The sequence below is a fragment of the Sorex fumeus genome, unplaced genomic scaffold (genome assembly GCF_029834395.1).
Source record: "Sorex fumeus unplaced genomic scaffold, SorFum_2.1 ptg000285l, whole genome shotgun sequence".
Classification (NCBI taxonomy): domain Eukaryota; kingdom Metazoa; phylum Chordata; class Mammalia; order Eulipotyphla; family Soricidae; genus Sorex; species Sorex fumeus.
In genome coordinates, this window is record NW_026606342.1 from 298,741 (window position 1) to 316,041 (window position 17,301).

General features: G+C 45.1%; 1 protein-coding gene across 1 annotated transcript in view; it reads left to right on the forward strand.

The window, feature by feature from the left end:
- Nucleotides 1-17,301, forward strand: part of FKBP15 (FKBP prolyl isomerase family member 15) — a 60,563-nt gene that overhangs the window by 5,579 nt on the left and 37,683 nt on the right. The window contains exons 2-6 of the mRNA XM_056109512.1: nucleotides 5,484-5,599; nucleotides 12,660-12,744; nucleotides 13,052-13,121; nucleotides 15,618-15,692; nucleotides 16,010-16,108. Of these exons, the coding sequence (XP_055965487.1) occupies nucleotides 5,484-5,599; nucleotides 12,660-12,744; nucleotides 13,052-13,121; nucleotides 15,618-15,692; nucleotides 16,010-16,108 (445 nt within the window). The remainder of the gene's footprint in view (nucleotides 1-5,483; nucleotides 5,600-12,659; nucleotides 12,745-13,051; nucleotides 13,122-15,617; nucleotides 15,693-16,009; nucleotides 16,109-17,301) is intronic.

A 17,301-nucleotide genomic window follows, 5' to 3' on the forward strand; every position in this document is an offset into this window, starting at 1 on the left:
GCATTGCCCAAGTGGCTCTGAATCTTACTAATTTAAGGAGTTTGCCCAGATTAACCCACCTAAAAGAGAAATCTCCATTTCTTCAGAATTTTATTAGATCTTAGCCAACACTTGAAATTGCATTAAAACCTTTAGTCTTTTAATATGGATTGTTGGCTGCACTCAGAGGAAACTAAGAGTTTACTACTTTGAGAGTATAAAGTAACTTCCAATAATTTGTTTTGCAAAATGCTAATGAGCGCTAAATGTCTCATTCCCATGTTAGAGCACAGAAGCTCCAGTTTTGCTCACCAGTGTATGCCCAGCACTTAGTGTTGTGTTTAATAGATAGTTAAATGAAAGCAGTCTTGGGGCACAAAGGAAATTATCCTGTACCCGTCTGGATTTTTCAGAGTCTAGGCAAATAAATAAGCATTGGACAGGTTAATAAGAGAGAAAATAAATTGGTTAACAACCTCTCTGTGTTGTATAAATGAAGACCCAGAGAAACATGTTACTTTTTGGTGTTATTGGGGGCCATACCCAGTGTTGCTTGAAGGACCAGGGCCATGCCAGGTTCTTCTTAGTAGAGCCAGGTATGGCCCCTTCCTGTAGTAATCAGGGTCATACCTGGGATCAAACCTTCACACTCACAAGACAGGTGGGAGAATGGGAAAGTCAGGCTGGAAGGTAGAAAGGGAAACATTATAAAGCCAAAGTATGCAGATAGTGCAGTGGTAAGATTAGGAAACCTTTCTTGGGAAGGGTTTATAGATAAAATCTCAAAGGCAACCTCTGTTTAGCCTTTAGGACCCCTCCCATGAAGTCAGCTTTTTATCTAAGACATTTGGCGTTTGTTTAAGACTTTGCATCCTTATAGTGCTAGAGAAATCTCAGAGCGCTCCTGGGAAGATAATCTAATCTAGACAGTGCGGACCATCTTGTCTAAAGGCTAGAGAGTAGAGTGATTTTGTCTTGTTTGAGATGCTTGAAGTTCTTCATTGCAGCCGTAGCTCACAAAAAGAGATCAGAGATGGCCCATAGGAAATAAAAATTGAGGTTCCAAAGGGGCCTATAAAGCTTTCTTGTGGAGTTTTAATTTCTTTATTCTGGGAGTATTGAGTTGGCTGTGGGGAGGGATCAAAACTAGGACCTCACCCACACAAAGTACATGTTCTGCCACTGAGCTGCATGCCCGGCTCATTAAAGTTTTTCAGGAGAGAAACATGATCAATTTGGTGTCTAGAAAGATGACTTTGGAAAATGTTTGTGGGGATAGGGAGGGAAGGGGATGTGAAGCAGGCAAGACCAAGTAGGGAAATTATTATAATAGTTCAAGCTAGGTGGGTAGGATGTTGGCCTAAACAAGGGAAATGGCAGTGAGGACGGAAAATGAACTGGTTTGAGAATTATTTAAGAAGTCAAATCAAATAGACTCGGTCTTTGAGCACCAGGGGGAAAAGTCAAGGATGATGTCCAGATTTTAGTTTTAGTTGTGGATGTTTATAGTGAAGAGTGAACACAAAGGATCCTGCTTACACTGTTGGCCTTGCATTAGAATGTAAACAGTTTTCCTTGCTAATTGAACTTTTTTTGTAAATGATAACGCCTCATTGTGTCTAAACTGTGCGAGCTGGGGCCAGAATGATAATACAGTGGGTAGGGCATTTGCCTAGCACGCGGCCAATCTGGGTTCGATCCCTGGCATCCCATATAGTCCCCCAAGCACCACCAGGAGTAACCCCTGAACATTGCTGGGTGTGCCCCCCTAAAAAATAAAGTAAGCTGTCCAAGCTGTATGTTTTCTTTAAAAATTACTTTGATTTTGTAGGGGCCCCCTCCAGTGATGGTTTCGAGGCTGGTGGCCACTCACTAGGTGGTGAGAGCTTGATGACTCTGGTGCAGTCTGGTGGTGCTGGGGGCCATCAGGGCTACATCTGTGGTGCTTGAGGGGCCATGCTGTGCAGGGGATAGATGTCAGGCATGCAAGGCATTTGCTCCACCCCTTTGAGCTATCTCAGGGGCCCCAAACAATGTGGTTTATACTCCGTTTGAGAGTCTAGAATTTTGATGTGTGCTGGAATGTGCCTGTGTCATGAGCTCCCGGTAAAAAAAATAGGGCATTTAGGGGGACTGAGGATGTGGCTTACTGATAGAGCACTGGCTTTGCATGTGTGAGGCCCTGGGTTCAATACTTGGGCCCGCCCGCCCCCACCCCTGCCCACCTTGCCACCTGCACCCAAATATTGGGGCAGTTTTTAATCTCTCATGAGATTTCCTGTAGACTGTGTTTCACAGGTTGCAATTTACATATGTTTTGTGTCACTTCTCTGGGAGTGTAGTTACCTAAGCAGTACTCTGGGGCCTGTGAGAGCCATTTAGTGACTAATCTTGGGGGGACCTTGTAGTTCAAGAATCAAACCAAGAGGCTCCACATATCAGGCATGAACTTAGACCTTTGAACCTTTGAAATATCTTTCTTTTTATTTTATTCTTTAGCTTTTTGGGTCACACCTGGTGATGCACAGGGGTTACTCCTGGCTTTGTTACTGTTACTGTGTTTGGCATATCGAATACTCTCGGTAGCTTGCCGGGCTCTCCGAGAGGGGCAGAGGAATCGAACTCGGGTCGGCCATGTTGGCCGCTTGTAAGGCGAACGCCCTACCCGCTGTGCTATCGGCAGGCTTTATACTCAGGAATTACTCCTGGCGGTGCTCAGGGCACCATCGGGGATGCTGGAAATTGAACCCAGGTTGGCTGCGTGCAAGGCAAATGCCCTACCCGCTGTACTATCACTCCAGCCCCTGAACTATCATTCCAGCCCTGTGTATATCCTTTGTTGTAGTAGATCTCGGTCCCAAGTATATAGCTGTGTTTCAGTACTTGTGCCTTTGCAGTGACTCCCCAAATCTGGCAATTGTCATTCACCAAGAGAGGGAGCACAGGACTAAGCCCACATTTCACTAGGACAGTGAGGATTGGTGGATCTGTGTCTGGTTCTGAATTTGTCTCCCGTTGGATATATGTGATGTCTGGCACCCAGCAGACTTTAGAGTGGGGCTACAGATTTGGCCATCATCAGCTTTTGGTAGAGAAATGGGGAGTCGCTGGAGAGGAATCCTATTCGCATTTGAGCATTTGATCCCATTATTTGGGCAGTGCTCTGCAACAGATCTCCACAGAAGTTTCTGGGAAATACTTATGTAAGAACAAAGAGTTATTTAGCATTTCTTTGGCACAAGGCAAGTAGATAAAGACATACATTTATTTATTTTTGTTGGGCCACACCCAACTCCAGGTCTACTGGAACTGCACCTATAGATCAGACCTAGTCTGACTCAGGGGCCCTTACTTGGTACTCTCTCTCTCACCCAGGACTTTATTTTACCTGTATTTAGTAACAGAAAGGTTGTTCATAGTGATTTTAGCTAGAGCACTTTTTTTTTCCTGGAATGGGTGAGGCTTGAAATTCATTGCAAGGGATGATAAAGAATGGTTGATGAAGAATCATTGCATGGCAGTCCTTGGGAAAAAGAAGATGGAAAGCATCACCTTCCCCAACTTCAAACTGTACTACAAAGTGATAGAAATTAAAACAACATGGTTTTGGAATAAAGGCAGACCTTCAGAATGGAATAGAGTTGAACCTCCTGAGAAAGAATATCCTGATAAAGGAGCAAAACAAAGATCAGGGAACGCCTCTTCATAAGTAGTTCTGGGGAAACTGGTCAGCTACATTTAAAATCAAAGAAGTCAGAACTCTTTCTAACGCCATTTTCAAAGGTCAAATCAAAATGGATTAAAGACCTTGATATCAGACCTGAATCCATAAGGTACATAGAGGAAAACATAGGCAGAACTGTCCGTGACAGTTCCGAAGCCAGAGGCATCTCAAGGATGAAACACAGTTGACCTAGCGAGTGGGAGCAAAGATGGACAAGCGGGACTACATTGAATTAAGCAGCTTCTGCTTCTCAAAGAAAATGATGACCAGGATACAGAGACAGCCCACAAAATTGGAAAAATTATTTCCCAGACACTCATCTGATAAGGGTATAAGGGACTGGTAGAGCTTTACAAGAAATAAACATCCAACCCTATAAGAAAAATGGGGAGAAGAGATGAACATAAATTCCTCAGAGAAGAAACACAAATGGCCGAAAGGTATGTGAAAAAATGCTCTACATCACAAATCATTAGGGAAATCCAAATAAAGACAATTAAAATAACAATTAAAATTAAAAACAATTAAAATAAAAACAAATAAAAACAATCTCACACCACAGAGGCTGGCACACATCAAAAAGAACGAGAACAACCAGTGCTTGTATGGATGTGGAGAGAAAGGAACTCTCATTCACTGCTGGTGGGAATGCCGACTGGTCCATCCTTTAGGAAAATACTGGACATTCCTCAAAATACTGAGAATTGAGCTTCCATAAAACCCTGCAATATTACTTTTGAGAATACCTAGGGGTCAAAAAACACTATACAGAAGAGGCATCTGCACTCCTATGTTCATTGCAGCACTATTCTTAATAGCCAGAATCTGAGAACAGCTCAAGTGCTCAAGGACAGATGATGGATTAAGAAACTATGGAATATCTGCATAACAGAATATTATGCAGCCATTAGAAAAAATGAAGTCATGAAACTTGTTTATACATGAATAGACATGGAGAGTGTCGTGCTGGGTGAAATGAGTCAGATGGAGAGGGACAGGCATAAATGATCACATTCATTTGCAGGATATAAAAACCATAGTATGAGAATAATACCCGAAGACAGTAGCCTTGCAGGTGGCTAATCTGAACTGGATCTGTGGCACCTCTGTGCACCCCTGAGTTCTCCAGGATTGAAGGAGTTTTCCCTGAGTGCAAAAGCAGGAGGAAGCCTTGAGCACTGCGTGGCGTGGCCTAAAAAGCGAAAATCGAAAAGGATACTAAAATTTATAAAAATCAAGAATATGCAATTTAGAGGCTGGAGCAATAGCACAGCGGGTAGGGCGTTTGCCTTGCACGCGGCTGACCCGGGTTCGATTCCCAGCATCCCATATGGTCCCCTGAGCACTGCCAGCGGTAATTCCTGAGTGCAGAACCAGGAGTGACCCCTGTGCTTCGCTGGGTGTGATCCAAAAAGAAAAAAAATATGCAATTTAAAGAGACTGCAGAGGGCAGGGGAATAAGCAGTAGAGCACTTGCCTTATGAGGGGCCGGAGGCTCTGGGTTTCATTCTCGGTGCCAGATTTAAGATTAAAAAAAAAAAAAGACAGTCTGGACCAATCATCACAGTTTATAAATTCTGAGATGTGTTGGTTGAAATCCTGTGGGTGGACAAGGTCAACTGATGCCAGCCACTCAGAGTAGAAATACAATCTTAATTTCAGAGGCCCTTGGTTGCCACTCGAGTATTGAATATATGTAGTCAGGAGGTGAGAAACTTTCATAAGGATTCCAAATTTGAGATCTGTTTGATGAAGTGTCATTTTTGTTTTCTATCAACAGTGCCAGATTGGCTTCTCTGTTTGAATTGGATCAGGCAGCTGCTGGCCATGGAAATGAATTCTTCCAGTACACAGCCCCAAAGCAGCCGAAGAAAGGCCAGGGAAAGGCAGCCACAGGTAAGTTAAGAGGTTAGGATTCTCTGTTGACAGGTTTGATGGAAGGATAAATAGCCTTCCAGATCCTGATAGCATGCCAGGTTATTAATTCATCATGGGTCAGTCTGGCTGAGGTAATGGTGTAAGCCTCTAAGTCTAAGATACTAAATCTTAGTGGCCAGATAGCGTGCCCTTTGCTGGTATCTGAGGTTATAAGCAGTCTCCTCTTCAGTTCTGTATGAACTTAACTATTCTACGCACGTCTCTCAGAGTAGGCAAGTTTAGTGTTTAATGGGGAAGGCCCAGCTTTTCAACTGCTTTCACTTCCAGGAGTCAGCTATATGCTGACCATGAATTTTTCTCAGCTTGATAGCAGTACTCGCCCCCGTATCCATTATCCTTTTTAACATGATACTCATAGAAACCTTGAATAAATTTAGTGGAATACAATGAGAAAAATAGGAACTAATATTTATTTATTTATGTTTGGGGGGGACGCTACTATTTTTTTTTCTTCTTCTTATATTTATTTATTGAATCACTGTGGGAAAAGTTACAAAGCTTTCAGGTTTAAGTCTCGGTCATACAGTGATCAAACACCTTTCCCTTCACCAGTACTCATTTTTCACCACCAAGAAGCACAATATACCCCCCTCCCACCCCTCCCAATGCCTGTGAGGCAGATGATTTCTACTTTAATTCTTCTCTCCATTGATTACATTCATTATTTCGACAAATGATGCACTATTATTGTTTAGAATTTCCCCCCCAACAATCAGAATTCCTGAAAGGCATTGTGAAATACTTTGTCTTCTATAGCTGGTTTTGAGACTCATATAATGTCTTGTGGCCGCTATTGTGGCTGCGCGGATTTTGAATTGCTGCAAAGAGCCAGATAATTATGAGATTCGTTTCTCTGCATCTGGTGGTATGGCTGTGCCAGAGAGCCACTTGTGGGGCGCAACTCATGACCTCGGTAGGGCATGAAGGACGAGCCAGTACCGCCCCCCTTCCCATGCGACTGCAGTTGTCCTGTCAATGCGGGCTCATACCTGGCTTTCCAATAAGCTCTGAGTTAGCGGCCACCTTGTATGCGGTCCAGATGCATTTCTACCAAAAGCCGCTGGGTTTCGAGATTTGTTTCGGAGTCCCTGGGATCATGGCCATTAATCAGCTTGATCACGAGCCAGAGAGGCCGCCTATAGGCAGTGACTCGGGGTCTTGCTGGGATGGGGGCAAAGGGCCGGTTCCACCCCCATCTGGTGAGGCCCTGCATGTCTCGCCACTGCAGGCCCAAACCTGACTGTCCAGTGGCCTCTGGAGAATGGCGGTCACCAAGCCATCAAGGGGAAGAGGTCAAGGCACAAAACCTATTTCCACCTGGGTTGGCCCAGTGCCGGTAACCTACTGTAGGGACTCGATGCATTTCTGCCAATAGCCATTGGGTTTCGAGATTTGTTTCTGAGTCTCTGGGATTGTGGCCGTTAAACAGTTCGATCAGGAACCAGAGAGGCCATGCCTCCAGTTATATAGCTGAGCCGGAGGTGGTTGTGGGTGTGTCTCCCACATACCTAACTTTTGACCATTTGCTTTCTTGGTAAACTTTGCCCCAAGTTTTTGGGGTCTGGCCAAAGGCACAGCAGCAATTTTGGGGTATCTGAAAGTCTGACGGTGCCATCAGGCTGCTGATGCATTCGCCTCACAGGTACAGAAGGAACTAATATTTCTAAAACTAAAATTTCTAACGCATTTATTGAGCCACTATGGGGATGGCTCAGCAACTAAAGCATTACCTTCCAAATATGAGACTGATGAGTTTGTTCCCTGGGGCCACCCGCTTGCACCAACGGTGGGCTCAGTAGCTCTGATTTCTGGGACTCCTGGCACCAACCACAGTGGGTGATCTCCGCACAGCCAGGAGTGTGTAAGCGCCATAACTGAAATCGTGGCTTCCCGCCCACGAGTAGCACAATTAAAGAGAGGCGGGCCCAGTGGCAGAGATTCCAGTCCCTGGGATGAGCACCGCAACCAGAATGTGTGTGAGCACCACCAGAGCCGAGTGTGTGCAACCCCCATCATGACAATAGAGCAGGAGAGGGATTGGAAAGAGGACCACTGTGTGTTTGGGTCAAGTGCTTTATACAGGTCGTCTTCCTTCTCACATTGGTACTGCAAAAGTGGTATGACTGCCACCATTGCAGAACCTCAGATAAGCCAAGCGACATGTCAGGTTGAGACAGCAGTAATTGACCATGGACGTTTGAACTGATCTGATTGGCTGCAAAGCTTTTCTTCTCTCCAGGATGGTCTGTTCCCTCCATTTAAGAACCTGAAGAGTAATTGAGAGACAGTAGCAGCCTGAGTGGAGCGGGTGGGAGGGACAGTAGATATTTGTTGAATGAAAATAGATGTTATGTTATTGGGGGGGTGTGCCCACACCTAGTGGTATTCAGGGACTGTTTCCAGTTCTGTGCTTGGAGGTCACTCCCAGCAGTGCTTGGAGTTAATGTGGTGCTGGGGATTGAACCTGGGCCTCCTGCAACGCAAAGCCTACGCTCAGCCCTTTGGGGCCCCAAATTAAAGTATAAATTGCTTTAAATCAGTAGGGCCAGAGCAGTAGTACCAGTGAGAAGAGCACTTGCCTTGCACACGGCTGACCTGCATTAGATTGCTAGCATCACATATGGTCCCCCAAGAAGAATACTTCTACATTTTCAGGGCATATTTGTTCATCAATATTATGCTTCTTTTTTTTTTAGTTTTTTTTTTTGCTTTTGGGTCATACTCATTGGTGCTCAGGGCTTGCGTCAGCCTCTGTGCTCAGGAATTATTCCTGGTGGTACCATACAGGGTACCAGTGAATTGAGCCTGGGTTGAGCACACCGGCGCAGATGTATTCTTTTCTCCACTTCAGCATAGTTGATTTAAAGTGGCCGGGTTGCTGAACTTTTGGAGAAAATATTCTTAATTCCCATCCAGTGAAATCATTTTGCCTTTTAAAATCAGAAAAACAAAACTGTGATTTCATTGTACTTTCAAAGAGAAATTGAAGAGGATTTCAGCTTCAAAAAATTACCTTTATAGGACTGAGGAAGTGGTCCGAAGGGTTTGAGCGTATGCTTTGCATGTGGGAGATGTGTGTTCCATCCCTAGCATGATCCTCTAAGAAGCACAGGTTGCTCCCTCCAACCCCACCCCCTCCAACAACAAGAACAACAACAAAATTTGGATATTAAGAAAACTTTGTGGAGGGGTGGAATGATAGCAGTGAGTAAGGTAAAATCACCTTGCATGAATCTGACCTGGATTTGAATCCCAGAACTGTTTATGGTCCCCTGAGCACTGCCAGGAGTGATCCCTGGGCAACAGAAGTAGGAGTAAGCCCTGAATGCAGCCAGATGTGGCTCAAAACCAAAATAAATAAAGAAAGAAAAAGAAAAAAAAAAGAGCTTTGCTTAGAGACTCAAGACTATATAGTAAAAGATGTCCTTTTGAGAACCAGAGTTTGTAGCACTTCTCTTGTATGTGTAAGTCCATGGTTTTAATTCCCAGTGCTGAAAAATGAGAAAGAGGAAAATCCTTTATTTATTTATTTTGGCTTTTTGGGTCGCACCCTGCGGTGCACAGGGGTTACTCCTGGCTCTGCACTCAGGAATCACTCCTGGTGGTGCTCGGGGTAATCGTATGGGATGCTGGGAATCGAACCTGTGTTGGCCGTGTGCAAGGAAAACTCCCTACCCGCTGTGCTATCCCTCCAGCCCCAATCTTTTTTTTCCCCTTCCCCCTGAGCCCTGCCAGGACTGATCCCTGCATTCAGAGCCAGCAGAGAGAATGGGGGCAAAGACAACAGTCACGCAGTTTCTGGCTCCGTGGATGAATCTGAAGAGTTTCATGCTGAGTGTAGTCAGTGGGGGGACAGATGCACAGTGATCTCCATCGGATTTGGGATAGAAAGGAACATGGTAAAGAAACAAATACTCAGACACACAGAAAGTTGAGCAACAGAAAGTTGAGAACAGTCTTTAGTAGGAAGCTTATCACGATAGGGGGCAAGGGAGGGATTGACACTAGGGCATGTGGAGGGAAACTGACCTTGGTGGGGGAATGTGGTGTTAGAATTTATTTATTTATTTTGCATGAGTCTTTGCTAGTATCAGTATTATAAGTAATGGTACCTAAAATTATTTGGTTTTGCTTTGGGGCCACACTATGCCCACGATGCTCAGGAGTCGGTGCTTGGGGGGACCATACGGGCTGCCTGGAATCGAACCTTGTTCAGCCGTGTGCAAAGTTCCCGACTATCTAACTACTATAGCCACTATACTATCTCTCCGGCCCCTAAAATAATTTTTTTTAAGTGGAAGCAATAATGATTTCACAGAACGGCTGTGTGAATGCATCCATCACATAACTTGTTTTCCTGGCAGATTCATCCAGAACCTTTCATTTCCAGAGGCTCGGCTAAGGAGATTTAAAAAGGACACTGGGAGATTGAATTCTTCTCAAGGAGAGTGCGAGGCTGACGTAGGAAACAGCAGTCCTGCCCGGTCCTTCTGTTTTGTCCTGATAACCTTGTAGAGAAAATTGAAACCGCCCGGAGAAATGTCAGATGAGGCCAGGAAATGACTGGAATGGCTGAGCACATGCTTTGCTGCTGGAGGCCGGCTTCCATCCCCAGTCCTGCTGGGCAGGACCCTTCCACCCTCAACAAGGCACTGGGAGTAACCACTGAGTGCCGCAGGCTGTGGCCCAAACTGAAGAAAGGTCAGGGGGAGTCGAATCAAGGAAACTTGATGAATTGGTAGGAGAATATGTTATGTAGCCATTAATAAAGCACTTCTAGGTTTCTGGAAGAACATCAGGTAGTGCCTGTGTAAGTGGGAAAAGAAGGCTGTCAGATTCTATCAATTTTGTTTCAAAAAAGGGAAAAGCTATAAAGTTCGTGCATAAGAAAAAAGAAGGGGTCAAAGTGACAGTACAGGGGGCTGGAGCGATAGCACAGCGGGTCGGGCGTTTGCCTTGCACGCAGCCAACATGGCCAACCCAAGTTCGATTCCCAGCATCCCATATGGTCCCCTGAGCACCACCAGGAGCAATTCCTGAGTGCATGAGCCAGGAGGAACCCCTGAGCATCGCTGGGTGAGACCCAAAAAGCAAAAAAAAAAAATAAAAGTGACAGTACAGAAGTAGGGTGCTTGCCTTGAACGTAGTCAATCCAGGCTCAATCCCCAGCACCCCAAATGGTTCTCCATACCTGCCAGGAGTGATCCCTGAGTGCAGAGCCAGGAGTGAGACCTGAGCACTGTAGGGTGTGGCCCTACCCCCCAAAAATAAGAAAAATGAATTAGGAGTAAGTTGATAGTTATTTTTTGAGTAATGAGCTTGCAGTTTAATTTTCTTTATAGGTTTTGTTCTGTTTGCAAAGTTATCTGTAATGTATAGACTTGTAATTAGAAGAAATTTTTGGGAATTAAAAAATTGAGCAGAGTAGAATTTTTATTTCTGTTTTAGGATCTTACTCATAATGCTCAAGGGCCCCTCCTTTCAGTGCTCAGAGAGTACATGGTGCTGCAAATGTGGACCCCCTGCGTGTAATTTGAACACTGCCCAATTTAAAGATCTTACAAACTTCAGCGTTTTTAAAATTTTTTGTGTTCGGGGGTCACACCCTGTGGTGCTCAAGACTTACTCCTGGCTCTGCTCAGGGATCACTCCTGGCAGGGCTCAGAGACCACGGGGTGCTTACGTGGGCCATGCACAACGCAAGTGCCTTGCCAATTGTACTCTGTCTCCTCCCTGTTAGCAAGATACTTTTGAAAAGTAGTTCTTGATTGCTGTTCTTGCCAGGGTTTCTACAATTCTCTTATCAACACATTCATGTGCTTAGTATAAATATGTATGATTTACTCAAAACACTGTGTGTGTGTGTGTGTGTGTGTGTGTGTGTGTGTGTTTGGTTTATTTCTTTGGGGGTCACAGCTGTGCCCAAGGCTTTCTTCTGGCTGTGGATTCAGGGATTACTCCTGGTGGGGCTCTGGAAACCATATGGGATGCTGTGGAATTGAACCCAGGTGGGCTGTGTGCAAGGCGGGTACCCTACCCACTGTAGGTACTGGCCCTGTCAATACACTCTTTTTTTTTTTCTTTTCTTTTCTCGCAACGCCCAGTGGTGCTCCTGGCCTGGAGTGATAGTACAGAGGATAAGATACTTGCATTGCATGCAGCTGATGTGGGTTTGACCCCCAACATTGCATATGGTCCCCCAGGAGTAAGCCCTGAGCATAGTTGGGTGTGGCCCCCAAATACACACAACAAAAATAGAGCTTAGGCAGGGGTTTAGCATTTTAAATTTTATTTGTCAGAATTTTGGAGGGGTGAAAAGAAAGTGGACTCTGACCTCACTTTCTAGAGGCTGTCTCTTGTCCGCTCCTGGACAGGTCTGGAGTGGTTAGGGTTTTGGAATCTAGCCGTAGGCTTGCTGCTTGCTTGTGTAATGCATGGGGATGCTTAGAACCTTTGCATCCTCATGGCCAGCTAAGGTTAGGGAGCTGGTGAAGATAATGATTGTGAAAGCTTTGCTCTGCTAACTTACAGTGGAGAGAGGAATTTGTGAAGCTGGGGGTGGCGGGCCAGAGCAACAATGCAGCTTGTCAGGTGCTAGACTTGCACACTCTGGACCTGGGTTTGATCCCTCGCATCTCATACACCCAAGCCTGCCAGGAGTGACCCCTGAATGCAGAGCAAGCCCTGAGCACCATCACAGATGATCCCCACCCCACCCCTGTGTCAACTCAAGAAGGGGGCACGGCACACAGCGGGCGGTGGCTCTATCTCTCCCACCGCCCGCGTTCGGTAATCTCACCCTTCTTCCCCCGGGGAGGTCGAAGGCGATGGGCAGGCAAAGGAAGGAACGAGGGCCAGACTGGTTGGTCTTAGTCGCAGTTTATTCCAATCCTCTCTCCAAAGCAGTGTTATCCTACACACCCCCACCCCAAAGGAATTTTTTAAAAATCTGGTTTAATGGTCAAAAGCAGTTTCAAGCGAGAATCAGTGACAACTTTGCTTTCTTCTTCATCTTCAGGAAACCAGGGGACACCGAAAACGGCACCTTCCGGCACGGGCGCACCCGCCGTGTTGGTGGCAAAGGCGGTGCATGCGTATCGATAGTAAGTTACTGGAAGCAGCAAGCTCCGAAACTGGGTGGGCTGCGGGTAATTGCCTCTTTCGTCTCCCCTCACACCTCCTCTCTCGGAAGTGCTTGCACTCTCTAGAACTGCACGAAGGCAGGCCCCCGCTGGGAGAGCATAAAGAGCAGATATTGGAAGAGAAGTTGTGTGAAAGCCCTAAATTACACCCTGCCCGTTTGTGTGCCTTTCTAGAGGCCGGGCGGGTAGATCCCCCAGTTCTGTCCGGCAGAAGAGAAGGTTCTTCTCGTTGAGGAAATGTTGATACTTGTTTCCCTTGCTCCCGTAGCACAAACGGTCAGTATGTGAAGCAGGGCAAATTTGGTGCTGCCGTCCTGGGGAATCACGTGGCCAAAGAGGTGAGAGTAGCCCCAGTCTCAGTGTTTCAGTGTTTAACTCCTGCTGGTTTGCTCTGGGCTTACCTGGTGTTTGGTGTATCAGATCAGGCTGTGCTCACTTGAGGTGGGGGGGTTTAAAAATTAAGTATATGTTGACATTTATAGCTAGATTTGCCTCACTGTTGTGCATTTAGCCACTAAAATTTTTTGTTTGACTTTTGTGATATATGAACCTAATGTAAGAATTTGGGGCGGGGGGGGTCTCAGTAATCTATGACAAGCAATATTTCCATGATAATAAAAAAAATCTTCAAAAAGAAGTTGTGGTTAGAAGCCTTATGTGGGCTCTGTCTAGGTACAAATTCTGCTCCAGAAGATTTTTAACATTGTTGAAATATGCATAAGAAATTAAATAGACTGAAACTTAATTTTATTTTCTTCTTGGGTCACACCGAGAGATGTTCAGGGATTACTCCTGGCTCTGCACTCAGGAATTATTCCTGGCAGTGCTCGGGGGAGACCCTATAGGATGGCGGGGATTGAACCTGTGTTGGCTGCACGCAAGGCAAACTCTGTCCCTGCTGTACTGTCGCTCTGGCCCCATGAAACTTAGATTTTTTAAAAAAGAAAGAAAAATTAACTGGAGGGAGAGTACAGAAGGTAAGGCTCCTGCTTTGGATGTGCCCACTTTGGCCATGACTTGGTTCAGTCCTTGGCGTCATTTTTGTCTTCTGAGCGCTACCAAGAGTCATTCTTGAGCACAGAGCCAGGAAGAGCTCCTGAGTACCACTGGGCATGTTCTCCCCCACACATCAGGTTTTCGAGGGAAAAAGACTTGCTCAAATTTCAAGCCTGGGGAGATGGCTCAGGGGGCTGGAGCTCATCCTTTGCATCCAGGAGCTCTGGCACCGCCGGTCAGAGGTCCAGAGAGCTACGCTGAGCCACATATGTCAGTGTGTTTGATTGTTAGCAGTGAAGGGGGGAAAGTGCCTGAGGACATTGTGCCTGTGAAAGGAACACTCAGATGTGGCCTGCGTCTTCATGCATCATGTGATCCTTCTCTGAGCTACTTGCTCTAATCGAATTGGGCTGAGTGCTCGGCCTCTGCAAGCTTTTCCAGCACCAGATAAGGAAAGCTCTTTCCGGTGCGTGGGAGTGGATGGAGCTGGAGGGGTGGTGCAGGGCTGAAGGCTGGTCCTGCTTCCATCTCTGCACCACGTCATCCCCGAGCCCTGAGCACAAAGCCAGGAGTAACCTGATTACCTCTGGTGTGACCCCAAGACCCCCCAAAAAGAAAAGAAGAAACCCCTGTAGTCCCTCATATTCTTACCAATTTTTTAAATTTTGGGGGCCATGCCAAGCAGGGCTTGGGGGGGAGTATATGGTGCCAGGCATTGAACCTGGGGCTCCTTTGTGCAAAGCATGTGTTCAACCCTTGGAGCTCTCTAGCCCTCCCTCATCTTCAAGGGGTGCTTTGTTTTACATCTGTCACAACTGAGGGGCTATTCCTGGCTCTGCTCAGCGTCCGTATGTAGTTCTGGGGATCAAACCTGGATCGGTCACATATAGTTGCCTTAACCTGTGATTTTGATCATTTAATTTTATGTGTGGGAGGGGGTTGGGCTACACCCAGCCAAGCTCACTCAGGGCTACTCTTTGCACGCAGGGATAACTCTTAGCAGTGCTTGGGGACCGTATATAGTGCTGGGGATTGAACCCAGGTTGCAAGGCAAGTGCCTTACCCACTGTGCTAAAACTCTGGTTCTCTCTTTTTATTAATTACAGCTGTTCTAGTGAGTATAAAATGTTTTGGGGGTAGAGAGTGGTCCCAGCAGTGCTCAGGAGTTACACCCTGAGTAGCTCTATGTTCGGATGCTTGGGAGACCATGTGGTGCTGAGGATTGAATCCAGGATTCACACATGCAAAACCTATGCTCAGCCCATTGTATTATGTGGCCCTCATGAAGTGGATCTTACTGTAGTTTTGACTTAAGTTCTCCAAATCTTAATGATACTGAGCATCTTGTCATGTCACTATTGGCCACTATGTGTCTCTTAAGTTATAAAGTAAGGCTATAATGAGAAGAAATTAAAATGCATGCTGAAAATATTGCAAATAAAAATTCCAGGTGCCAGAGAGACAGTACCGTGGATAGGGCACTTGCTTTGCAAGAAGCTGACCTGGGTCAGCATCCCATATGGTCCCACAAGCCCGCCAGGAGTGAATCCCAAGTGCAAAGTCAGGAGTAGTCCCTGAGCACTGCCTGCTGTGGCCCCAAAGCAAAATAAAAATAAAAATGTTAAAGGATGCGCTGAGTTTTGATAGTGCTATTTTTGTTTTTGTGATTTTGGTCATTTATTTGCATCCATGTGAGATTTATATTCCTATCTAAGTCACATCCTGAACCTTTCCTCAGTTTTGAATTTCATCCCTGACATTTTATTGCTGGCTTTGTATTATTTCCTTTGAACTTACTTGCATTTCATTTTTTTCCAATTGTCTTTGCTTGAATACAGTATAAGATTCTTCTTTATATCAGTCAGCAACAGACAGTGACGGTTGCAAGGATTCATCTGAACTTTGATCTCTTGGTAAGACTTCCCATATTGAAATGGTTAGCTCCTTTGAGTGAGAGTTACAGGAGAGATTGACCTAAGCATTCCTGTAGGAATTAGATCCTTTGCTTCCTTGCAGTTCAGTGGGGTTAATGTAACAGACTCACAGTGGTCTCTGCTGCCTTCTGGGTAGGTGAGCTAAGAGGTAGGGTGGGAAAGATGAAGAGTTTCCTGATCTCTCACTTGGGGTCCTCCTGTCCTCCTGAGGCGAGGCCCTTATCTCAGGTTTGGGCTTTCAAGTCTTACCTACTTTGTTGCCAGTGGTTGAGTTCTCTCAACATTTCTTTCCCCAGGTTCGGCCCAATAACTATAGCACCTTTTATGATGACCAGAGACAGAATTGGTCCATCATGTTTGAGTCAGAAAAAGATGCCGTGGAATTCAATAAACAGGTAAAATCGTACCATTCTTCCCATAAAATATAAAACACATGTCTGGATTTCTCTTAACTTTAGGAAAATATGTGGAAAACCCATCAGCTGCTATTTTTTGTTAATGACAAATAAAAAAGCTCATTGAATACAAATTCACTTAAGTGAATTTGTCTATTGTATTTCAGGGAAATAATACCAGCACTGAAATTGCTTGAAATGAAACTTTAACAGAAAAAATACTATAAATTAATTTTTTGTTTGTTTGTGGGTCTCACCTGATGATGTTCAGGGCTTACTCCTGTCTCTGCATTCAGAGATCATTCCTGGTGGGGCTTGGGAGACCATATAGGATGCCAGGGATCGAATCTGGTCGGCCCTGTGCAAGGCAAATGCTCTATCGACTGTACTATCACTCTGGCCCAGTTTTTTCTTAAACAAGTTATTGTAACAGAAAAAAGGCATACTGTAAACTGCCATTTGTATTGAGGTACTGGGGTTTACAGTATTGTTCCTCATCCTTTCATGGACCCATCATTCCAACAGCACACCTGCCACCAGAGAACTTACTTCTCTCCACCAGTGTCCCAAAGACCCCACACCACCATAAATTACTTTTAAAAAAGCATTTTCTACTTCATACATTTATTTTAAGGAGTATTTTATAAATAGAATTTAAAATTATAAATACTATTTTTTATTATTATTGTTTTGGTTTGGGGCCTATTTCCAGTGGTACCCAGGGACTCTTCCTTACTCTCTGCTCAGGGGTCACTCCTGGCAGTCCCCTTGGGAAACCTGGATTAGTTTTAAGCAAGGCAAGCACCTTACCTATGTCTTCCTTTTCAGGTCCTATAAATAGTATTTTTTAAAAATTATGCAAAAATTTTTGGCCGAAAGTCTGATTTATTGCACTGAGGTATGGTGGTAAACTATAGAATTCTGTAAGTTAAAAAAAAATTAAATCTGTTATGTGATCCTTGTAGAGTATTAGAAATGCCTTTTGAATTAAAAAAATTTTTTTTGGGGGGGTAGTCATAGCTGATGGTGCTCAGGGCTTACTCCTGGCCCTGTGCTCAGAGATTACTCCTGGTGGGCTCGGGGGAACATATGGGATGCTGGGGATCAAACTTGGATTGTCTGCATGCAAGGCAAGTACCCTACCCTCTGTACTGTCTCTCTGGCCCCTGCTTTTTGAACTTTTTAGATATTCC